The following is an 11,558-nucleotide window of genomic DNA, read 5'->3' on the forward strand; positions in this document are numbered from 1 at the left end:
ACATACACTGCTAAGCTTATGTCATTTTAGTAGGGGCAAAAAACACTTGGGCCATTCCTGGCTCACATATCAAAAAGGTCTGGCACAGGTGCAATTCTTCACAAGGCTGTGTTTCACAATCTCTAAGCTTCTGTCTTGGTTTGATAAGACAGGTGTCTGCTCAAGGAAGGTAGGAGTCTCCCCTAAAATGGAAAATGTAAACCCTTTCCCTCTGAATTATTATGATGTTGAAATTAAAAGTCTCTCAGGCAACTATATGGGAATAAGAATAACAGTTCTTTATTAGAAAAACTAAAAAAAAAAAAAAACAAACCCCAAAAAACAAATATGTGGCTATGACAGCCTGGTCAGAGAGTGAGAAAACTAGATAAATTTTCCCAGAATCAGCTTGTGAGACTTCAGGGAGTTGAAGAAAAACAATGATAGCTTGTTATTATAAACAACCTGCAGGTGGTGTTTTCCTACTCTCTGTTTTCCTGTTTCCTCAAAGATTGTTCATAAGAAAGGTGTTTTTGTTAATTAGACAATCAGGTGAAATGTATTGATTAATTAGCCAATCTGGTCTGTCTGTATAGGATCAGTGTATAAAAGAGAAATTTTTGAAGTAAAATGAGATGCTGTGCAAACCAGCCTTCTGGTGAGTATGTGTCATTTCTTAGTGAACATAGACACAAATGTAATAGTACAAACAAACAAACAAAAAAACCATTAAAAAAAAAAAGATAAAGAAAACTGCCCAATTAACAGAAGATAACTGCCCCATCTCTAACAGATAGGAATAGAATACCCCTATTTTCAACCTAAGACATTATCCACCCCTTATTCTATTACTATCTGCATCATACCCAAATCAATAATCACTACACAATGAAATCTTACACACAGTTCTCACTTAAGCCTAGGTTTCCCTGTGGTACACTACAGGCTTCTCCATCTTTCTGCATTACCCATTAAGTCTAACCAGGTCCCTGAGGAAAAACAATCCCATGGATGGGTTTGTCCTTGCTTGGGGTGGGACTAATGTAAACAGCATTTCCTAAAATACCTTTCATATGTACAACAGCGACTTTATCTTCATCCACTGTGTGCAAGGGTTCAGACTGGGTAGGACTAGCTCGATTGATGGACTCTCGAGTGTTGACCATTCAGGTGGTTTTTGCAAAGTTCATTTCCCAATTTCTGAAAGTTCCCCCTGCCAAGTGCCTTCAGGGTAGTCTTAAGTAGTTCATTGCACCATTCAACTTTCCTGGCAGCTGGTGCATGATAAGGGATATAATATATCCATTCAATACCATGTTCCCTAGCCCAGATGTTTATAAGGCCATTCTTGAAATGGGTACCATAGTCCGACTAGATTCTCTCAGCAGTCCCATGTCTCCACAGGACTTGCTTTTACAGGGGGAAGATGCTGTTCCAGGCAGTACCGTGAGGCACAGGGTAGGTGTCCAACCATACAGTGGTGGTTTCCACCATGGTGTGCACATAGCGCTTGTCTGGGGCAATGTGATGTAGTCAATCTCCCAGGCCTCCCCATACCTTTATTTGGACCATCGGCCACCATACCATAGGAGCTTCACCCACTTGGCCTGCTTGATCTTAGCACATGTCTCACAGTCATGGATAATCTGTGAAATACTGTCCATGGTTAAATCTACCCCTCGGTCTCATGCCCACTTATAGGTAGCATCTCTGCCCTGATGACCTGAGGCATCATGGGCCCATCGAGCTGGGAACATCTCTCCCCTTTGTGTTGCCAGTCCAAATCTATCTTTGATAACTCTATCTTTGCAGCCTGATCTACCTGCTCGTTGTTTTGGTGCTCCTCATTAGCTCGACTCTTGGAAACATGGGCATCTATGTGACAGACTTTCACAGGTAGTTTCTCTACCCGAGAGACAATGTCTTTCTACTCATCAGCAGCCCAGACTGATTTTCCTCTACTCAGCCAGTTGGCCTTTTTCCACCTTTCTAGTCAGCTCTACAGAGCATTGGCTACCATCCATGAATTGGTATAAAGGCCACTCTCTCTTTCTGAAATATCCAGGACTGGTTGAACGGCTCTGAGTTCAGCAAGTTGACTTGATCCACCTTCTCCTTAGGTAGCTTGTGCAACCTGTCATGTGGGGCTCCAAACAGCTGCTTTGCACTTTTGTTTCATCCCTATGATGCAATAGGAACCATCAGTGAAAAGAGCATAGCATATTTCCTCTGCTGGTAGTTGGTTGTATGGTGGAGCTTCTTCAGCTTGTGTCACTTAGTCTTGTTCCTCTTCATCAGTGAGACCAACATTTTCATCTTCTGGCCAGTTTGGAATTATCTCTAAAATCCCAGGGCAATTTATGTTTCTAATTGGATGCGCTGTGTGATGAAAGCAATCCACTTGCTCCATGTGGCATCGGTGGAGTGGTGAGTAGTGGGAACCTTTCCTTTAAACATCCACCCCAGCACTGGTAGTCAGGGTGTCAGGAGGAGTTGTGCTTCCGTGCCAATTATGTCCGAGGCAGCTTGAACTCCTTCATCACTTGTCAAGATTTCTTTCTTTGTGGGAGTGTAGTTGGCTTCGGATCCTCTGTAACTTCGTCTCCAGAATCCCAGTGGTTGGCTTCGAATCTCCCCAGGCAACTTCTGCCAAAAGCTCCAGGACAAGCCATTGTTCCCGGCTGCAGAGTAGAGCACATTCTTCACCTCTGGTCCCATCCTGACTGGGCCAAGGGCTACCGCATGAGCAATCTCCTGCTTGATCTGGGCAAAGGCTTGTTGCTGCTCAGGATCTCAGTGGAAATAGTTCTTTTTATGGGTGACCAGGTAAAGAGGGCTCACAATCTGGCTGTACTCGGGAATGTGCATTCTCCAAAAACCTGTGGTGCCTAGGAAAGCTTGTGTTTCCTTCTTGCTGGTTGGTGGAGATATTGCTGTGATCTTGATGATGACCTCAGTGGAAATCTGACGCCGTCCGTCTTGCCACTTTACCCCCAGAAACTTGATCTCTTGGGCAGGTCCCTTGACTTTGCTCTTCTTGATGGTGAAGCTGGCTTCTAGCAGAATCTGGATGATCCTCTCTCCTTTCTCAAATACTTCCATTGCCGTGTTCCCCCACACAATGATGTCATCGATACACTGCAGATGTTTGGGAGCTTCACCCTTTTCCAGTGCAGTCTGGATCAGTCCATGGCAGATGGTGGGGCTGTGCTTCCACCCTTGGGGCAGTCAGTTCCAAGTGTACTGCATGCCCCTCCAGGTGAAAGCAAACTGAGGCCTGCATTCTGTTGCCAGAGGAATGGAGAAAAATGTGTTAGCAATGTCAACAGTGGCATACCACTTTGCTGCCTTGGACTCCATCTCGTACTGGAGTTCCAGCATGTCCGGCACAGCAGCACTCAGCTGTGGAGTCACTTCATTCAAGCCACGATAGTCCACAGTCAATCTCCATTCTCTGTCAGACTTGCACACAGGCCAAATGGGACTGTTGAAGGGTGAGTGGATTTTGCTGACCACCCCTTGAGTCTCCAGCTCACAGATCATTTTGCGGATGGGGATCATGGCATCTTGATTCGTCCGATACTGCTGGCGGTGCACCGTTGAGGTAGCAATTGGTACTCATTGCTCTTCCACCTTCAGGAGTCCTACGGCAGATGGGTTTTCTGATATTCCAGGCAAGGTGTTCAGTTGCTTAATGTCTTCTTCCTCTGCAGGAGCTACTCCAAAGGCCCACCTGAGTCCCTCTGGGTCTTTGTAGTAGCCGTTCCAGAGGAAGTCTATGCCTAGAATACACAGGGCCTCTGGGCCAGTCACAATGGGATTTTTCTTCCACTTCTTCCCAGTCAGGCTCACCTCAGCTTCCAACAGAGTCAATTGCTGTGATCCCCCTGTCAACCCTGAAATGGAAACAGTCTCTGCCCTCACATGTCCTGATGGTATCAGGCTACACTGCGCACCAGTATCAACTAAGGCATCATATTTTTGTGGCTCTGATGTGCCAGGCCATCGGATCCATACTGTCCAAAAGGTCAGGTTTTCCCATGCCTCTCCCTGGCTAGAGACAGGGCCCCTTTTGCCCTGGGTATTATTTCTGTCCTGGGTATACATACTAGAGGTCCCTTCAAGGGGATCAGACAGATCATACCTGGCAGCTTGGTCATGGGAGGTTGAGGCTAGCTTCACTTTAGTGGAACTCCCTCTGTTAGTGCTTCCCTCCTTGAGTTGATGCATGTGGGCTGCTAGGACAGAAGTAGGTTTCCCATCCCACCTTCCTATGTCTTCCCCATGATCACACAGAAAGAATCAAAGGTCAGCCCGTGGGGTGTAACCTCTCTCTCTAGCTGGGGGATTTTGGGCTCTGACTTTGGGGCTTGTGACTCACATGGGTGCTGTATTGATCTTACTCACTTCCTCCCTCATCTGCCTTATCTCCTCTTTGAACTCCTTAACCACATCACAGACATCAGCCTGCATTGGGCCATTGATCATACTTTCATAATATCTAAGCTTGTTGGCGACAGAACCTACTGTCTCTCGGTTGGTATCAGCATCAATCGTTGCAATGATGGTGGTGTATTGAGATGGCCCTAGATTTGCCAGACTCCACATTTGCCCTGTGCACCTGACTTTGTTGGGGTCATTATCATGCTGTCCATCCGTCCCAAAGAGTACCTCCAATACTGCCACTTCTCTCAGCTGTTGGATCCCTTCCTCAAGGGTTTTCCAGCACATTCTATGGTGGTGGTCCTGCATTCTCTCCCTGTGGACAAACCTCTCTCTGACACTCATTAAAAGCCACTCTTGGAGGGAAAGGGACCTTGGGTCCCTTTACAAAAATCTGATTCACACATGAGTCTTGGGTCAGGGGTCCCAAATTCCCTGCCTCACCACCATCCAGTTGAATGTCTGAACCTGAAAGGTCCCAGACCTGAAGTAATCAGGTTGTATAAGACTCACGTCCCCGTCGTACAATATCCTTGTGCAGATTAAGGAGACTTTCATACGTCAGGGACTTGGTGATGATTGCAACCTCTGGCTCCCCTGTAGGTTGTGAGGGCCCTCCATTCTTATCCTTGTCTGGGTGCTCTGATTTCATCTTGGACCTCTTTGTTTCTACAGGGGCGACTGCTACTGTCTGTGACTGCCTTTGCGGTTCAGCTGGAACCTGGATGGTTGCAACATCTGTGGGTTTCACTGCTGCACTATTAGACTTTCCCTCTTTGAGGCAGAGGGGTGAAAGGGACAGTCCAAAGTCCAAAGTTTCCTTCATTTGCCTCACAACTGTTGCAAAGACCCTGAAGATCCCTAACAGGAGTTCTGGCCTGGCTGAGGTGGACGCTTACCAAGTGACTGTTAGCAGGTGCGTTCGCTGTGCTTCCACAGAAAACTGCTTTGAACAGGTTCTGACAAGCGGTGGCTTGCCCCTACATGCCTGCTCCTGCTTCACAGACCAAGGGGTCTCTTCACAATGGCCCATCAATCTTCCCCACCTTTTGGCCAGATGCCACTTGCTTTGGCTAAAGGCTATATAAACTGTAACTTTCTGAGATTACTCTGGTGAACCCCCACAGATGATGGCGAATCTATGTGGTTGGACCATTGAGGATCTCGTCTCAGCAGTGGTAACTATAATCCCCTTCCGCTCTTTTTCTTTCTATCCTTTATTTCCTTTCTGACCCCTCTATTGCATTTGTTGTTGGCATTCAATAAAGGTGCATTTGTTGTGATTAAAGTGATAGTCCTCTGCTGTTTGTCTTTTGCACTTTTGGGATCGGTTAATGAACCATCACAACAACCCGCTCCTCCGAGCGGATCGTGACAGGGGAGGGTTTCTCACCAGCTGGGGAAATGTACTTCAGCATCTGGCTCATTACACGTATCTTCTTCACCAGAACCCCCATCCAATCCGGGTGGTTCATTTCTGAGGTGGGCTGTGGGGCAGGGTCAGGCTCTGGGACAGCAGCATCCCTAGTCTCTGGTGCCATGTCAGGTTCTGTGGTAGCATCCCTAGTCTCTGGGGTAAGTGTCAGGATAGTTATCCAGGTTAATCTTCCCTTATATCTGAATGCTAAATAGAACAGGCCTATCAGCAACACCAACCATTGTATGATATTAGCATTTAGAGTGAATCTGAACCCTTTGAAAACTGGTGGGGCAGACCCAAAGAGATGGTTAAAGGGTTGGGAGAAAATCTCCCCCAGTGTCATTTCCTCACAGTAGGTACCATTATTAAACCCCAAAAACATGCAGTTAGTGTGCGATTGCTCTGAATCCATGTGCCTGCTTTCCTGAAGAAGTTAAAGATCCATTAATTACTCACCTTATTAACCCATAAAACAAACTGGATAACAGCCAGAGCAGCCTTAGTTATAGGACCCATGTTTGGATAAGGGCCTGCAAATGGGAGAAATACAGCCATGACCACGGGCCACCCAAACCAGGGGAACCTAGACCACATGGTGACACTTAATGAGGTTTCTATATCAGCAGACAAAAATTAGATTACCCAAGAACTGGTATTCTCTTTTTCACACTTTTTCTCTCGATGCCCTCGAGCCTCATATTGGGTGCCAAACTCTGTCTTGGTTTGAAAAGACAGATGTCTGCTTAAGGAGGGTAGGAGTCACCCCTGAAATGGAAAATGTAAACCCCCTCCCACTGAATTATTATAATTTTGAAATTAAAAGGCTCTCAGGCAAAGATATGAGAATTGGAATAACAGTTCTTTATTAGGAAAACTAAAAAAAAACCCCAAAAAACTAAAAAAAAAAACCAAAAAAACCCCACCAAATGTAAAATAAAAAACAAAACCTCCCCCACTGACAGAGTCAGAATATGACCAAACACCCTGCTGGTCAGGGTGTTGGTAGCAGTCTGATTAAATGCAGTCCTCCTGGAGTGAGAGGTGTGGTTCTGTTGAAAGCAGTTATCCTGTAGAAGGGTGTAGTTTTCCTCTGAAGATCCAGTGGTGGTGTAGATGGGCAGTGTCTTCCCCTGAGAATACAGTGGAGAAGACAGCTGGTCCTCTGGTCTTCCAATTCTCTCATTATATCCAGGTAGGAATGCTTGGTTCCTCCCTCTGGGAGGGGGGGGGCGGGGGAGCGTCTAACAATGGGATGATGTAATTTTTATAAGTCATGCAGTGAGACTCAATGGCCCATTAACAGAAGCTATCTCCCCAGAGGGAGGATCGGTTGTGGAGGAGATAAAGAAAACTGCCCAATTAACAGAAGATAACTGCCCCACCTCTAACAGATAGGAATAGAATACCCCTATTTCCAACCTAATACAGCTTATCTCTTTCCCCCTTTTCTGAGAGGCTTAGGCCAGTGAAGAATGCTTTTTAGATCTTTTATATCATTCTATTATCTTCTACACAAATTCACTTCTCTGGACAGAGTAAAAACAAAGTGAAATTCCCCAGACTGAATAACCATAGCACTCCCCAAATGCAAGGTCATCTTGAGCAAAAACAATTCTCAGACCAACTCTATCTCCTCACCATTCTTCTGGCTTTAACCCTTTCCTTCCCATAAATGAAACATTTTTTTCACTGAAAGAGTGGTCAGGCATTGGAATAGGTTGCCCAGGAAAGCAGTGGAGTCACCATCCCTGGAAGTGTTCAAAAGACATGTGGATGTAGCACTTGGGGATGGGGATATGGTTTAGTGATGAACATGGTGGTGCTGAGTGAACAGTTGGACTTGATGAGCTTGGAGGTATTTTCCAACTTTAGTGACTATGAAAATAATGGAAAACTGATAAGGAACTTGATTAATAGAGAATTCGAGGCTAGATATACAGTCAATTTCCAAGAAACAGGGTCATGTGGAAAATAAGTCTGTTTATCAAAAGTTTATTTAATTATTTGAAATTGTTTGGCTGATAAATGGAACAGTGAGCATATCACCAAATTAAATAGGGGACTATGCAGACCAAACAGTACACACCATTAGCAGAGCATGCACTGCACATGTGTCCTGGTTTAAGGCAAATTTGGGAGAAAACCTCTAAAGGGGATCATCTAGAAAGCAAATTCAAGTTGCCTCTCCCCCAGCTGGTTTGGAAAAAGATTTCCTTGGAGAAAAGTGGAAAAAACTGTTTATTTAACAGGTAAAGCATTCACCAGCACAAGAAATGAACAATATTAAACAATAAAACCTCTTGCCACTCTGAAGAGATGAAAAACTCAGAAAGTCCCTTTCATGGGCTGTAGCTTGGCTCACTCAGTCTGTTATCAGTCCCTCTGGTGCTGGGAAATGCCGTGGCCCAGGCCTGACCTGGTGGGCCACAGGTGTGAGCTGCCTGGCTCTTCTGGGTTTTCAGTCCAGAGTAGGTTTGAGCAGTTCCAAGAAAAAGAAAAGCCACAGTCCAGGGAACTAGGGAACTTCCCTGCCTCTGCTAGCTAAAAGCAAAGGAAAGCTCTCTCCCACCATCTGGTCATTCTGCAGACAACACAGTCCAGGAGTAGGATGCAAGGGAGCAAGTACAGTTTCTGATAACAAACTCCGCTCTTCTTCTCTTCCCCCCTTCGCTCTCAGAACCAGTCTTAAAGGTGCAAAAGTTATTTCTGGGCTAAACAGGCAAATCGGGATACAAGCATCATAAAGTCACCCCATGTTAACAACTTCCAACATCCTCCCTGAAACATGTGTTTGTAGCAAGATTCTGCAGGATCAATATCAGGCTCAGATGTGTTGAATTGTCTTAGCAATCTGGAAATAAGTACAAAGTCACAGCAGATAAAATATTTTGTGAAAAAGTTTAGACAAATAGAAAATAACAATGGGATTAAGGTGGTTGTACAGAGCAATTTCAGATCCTGGTCACATGAAAATGCATCAGCTTTTTCATACAGCCAAAGTATCACATGGACCAAGGGCTGCAGGGGGAACCTACAGAAGAGGATCTGTCCCCAGGTGCACACTGACTCTAAAGGATGATCAAGCAGCCCAACATGAATTCCCAGGATGATGCTGAGACATGAGGGACTAATGCAGCCCATGGATGTTAGGAATTTTTATGGCCGAGGTTGTATGAAGGCTAGACAATGATATCATTACCCTTCCTGTCTTCAACATTGTGAATGGCATCTATAGCAGAAGAGCTTGCTAGCACAATGGAAATGGCAGCCCTTTCAAGTACAAATGTTACTGAAGTCTTGCTTCTGTGTGCATATTAACACAATCTAAAATGCATTCGATCCCATTTCTAGAATCTTCACGAGTTTCACCCCAAATCTAAACGCAGCAGCAACCCCTAGTATACCCAAAGAAAACATCTCTTGAGACAACCCTACTTCACATCCAAGACTTTAAATTGTTTCACTATAACTAGAGAGAATTCCTAATGCCCTGAAAACTCAATTGAAGCCTGAAAATCAAGCTTGATTTCTATGTAGCCAAATAAAGCATTGAAAAAGAAAACAGAAGAAGTATAGTAGAGTCAAGACATGAGGTGGCAAAAATGACTGATGCTTAAAATAAAATAGAGGAAGCTGTGGTAAAGCTAAGGGATATTGCAACAAAGCGACTAAATGCTTATGTATAATAAAAATGTTGATGCACTTGTACGAGACTAAAATTATTTAGCAGACACTAGTGAAGGGCCTCCTTCCAGATGACCATGAGCAGGACAGGAAGCCAACAACAACCTGGAAAGATTATGAAATTGCTGGTCCCAACTTATTGATATTTGCTGATTTGGACTAACACAAGCACACTGGAAAATGCTTTGTAGTCTTAAAAACAGATATACTTATATACTTTGCCAAACTTGTAAGTGGTGTGCGCTGTTAGTGGAGCAGTGATTCCCCAGCCACCCAGTGCTGCTTGCTTGCTTTCTTGAAAATAAAATATACAAAAACAAAATTTTATATCAGTATGACTGGATTTGTTGTCTCTCTGAGGCTACTGGAGTATATTTTGGAAAAAGGTAGTGCTGTTGATGCAGGTGTCATGGATTAAAACTGTAAGAACAGTTTGCAGAGAAGAGCAGTATTTTCATTAGACCAATTGATGTAACCAGAGGTAAAAACAGGCACAAAGAAAATACAAACTTCAGACTAAATAGTGAAAAACTCCTCTGAACTTTAGCTCACATGGACTAGTTGTCCAATGAGTATGAGGGACAACGGCTGGTAGTCTGGAAAGTATAAGAGAGCATTAGTTAGAGGAGGGAAGATATACTGCAGCCTGAACTTGTGAAAAATAGATGGTTATCATTTCCCTTAGCAGCTCTCACAGCTTTGCATTGGTAGCTGGAAAGGTACTGTGTTGGAACTCAAAATGTCCCACAGACATTTTCAGAGGTTCCAAGCCTTGGTCAGAAGCATTTTAGACCCTGGCAAGCAGCTGAAAACAGCTGTGATTTTGAGTTTGAGCCATGGAATGAGTTACCAACTTTGAAGGTGGAACAAGCGGTCACAGAGGGTTAGATGGTATAGTAAAAGTAGTTACAAATTAGAGGGGAAAATTTTTTAGTATTGTACAGGGGGGTTTTAACACCTGTACAGGGGGGTTTCTACTTTGTACAGGGGGGTCAGAAGTTTTAAGATGGAGGAAAGTGGGCCTTATCCTGTTCTACCTCCTTCTTCTTCCTTGTCTCCATGTTCTTGGTGATGCTGGCACTCATGGATTGGTTTAGAGTAGAAAAGCACGTTGTAACATAGGTAGTAGGTATTGGGGAAAATCTGTAAATATATAATACGTAATATATCATATAAAAGATAGCAGCAGCCCTGGGCGGGGAGAGAGATGACGAAGACACCAGACAGTGAGGGTGTCAGGAGTGTGTGTGTCTTTGCCTGGGCCGCTGACCAAGGCAGCTGCAGCAGGTGAAGACAATCTTTTAGATAACTAGCAATAAACTGCCTTGAGACCGAACAAAAAGAGGCTGCGGAGTTTTTCTTTGGAAGCAAAGGTTGGAGGAGAGACTTTACCACCACACGAGACCCCTGAATCAATCCCGGGGTTCTCACACTCCGGTAAGGGCCTAAGTTCTGTGCTAGTATTCCCAAGGCGATCCCTTGTTTTTCGTGGGAAAACAGGAAAAATGGCTTACTCATGTCCGGAAGTCCTAAAGCTGAAGCTAATGTGCGGGCCTTCCTTAGTTGGTCGAAGGCTTGGGTTGCTTCTTTTGTCCACTGGAGATCTCTGCTCCCTTCCGTGATCAAGGCATACAGAGGCTTAACAAGTAACTCATAGTTATAAATCCATAGCCTGCACCACCCCGTCATGCCTAAAAAGGTTCTCAGTTCTTTCACTGTCTGAGGTCTCGGGGTCTCGCATTGCTTCTTTGCAATCCTGGCCCAAGGTCCTTTGTCCAGCACTCACTTCCTAACCCAGGTAAATGACTGTTTGCCTCACCATCTGGGCTTTCTTCTGGGATACTCGACACTCCTGCAGGCCCAAAAAGTTTAGGATGCTTCCTGTCCAGCCCACGCATGTTTCCTGGGTCTGGGTGGCTATCAGGAGGTCATCCACACACTCGAGCAACTGTCCTCTTGGTGGCAGTTCCCAAGATTCTAAATCCTTGGCCAGCTGCTCCCCAATCCCCAAATATAGTAGGGTAGTTCTTGT

General features: G+C 44.9%; 1 protein-coding gene across 1 annotated transcript in view; it reads left to right on the forward strand.

Annotated features, from left to right (window-relative positions):
* LOC140682096 (DDB1- and CUL4-associated factor 12-like) overlaps window positions 1–5,711 on the forward strand; it is a 205,373-nt gene extending 199,662 nt beyond the window's left edge. The window contains exon 9 of the mRNA XM_072923020.1: window positions 5,098–5,711. Within this exon, the coding sequence (XP_072779121.1) occupies window positions 5,098–5,187 (90 nt within the window). The 3' untranslated portion in view covers window positions 5,188–5,711. The remainder of the gene's footprint in view (window positions 1–5,097) is intronic.
* Window positions 5,712–11,558: the final 5,847 nt, after the last annotated feature.

The sequence above is a fragment of the Taeniopygia guttata genome, chromosome W, assembly GCF_048771995.1.
Source record: "Taeniopygia guttata chromosome W, bTaeGut7.mat, whole genome shotgun sequence".
Taxonomy (NCBI): Eukaryota; Metazoa; Chordata; class Aves; order Passeriformes; family Estrildidae; genus Taeniopygia; species Taeniopygia guttata.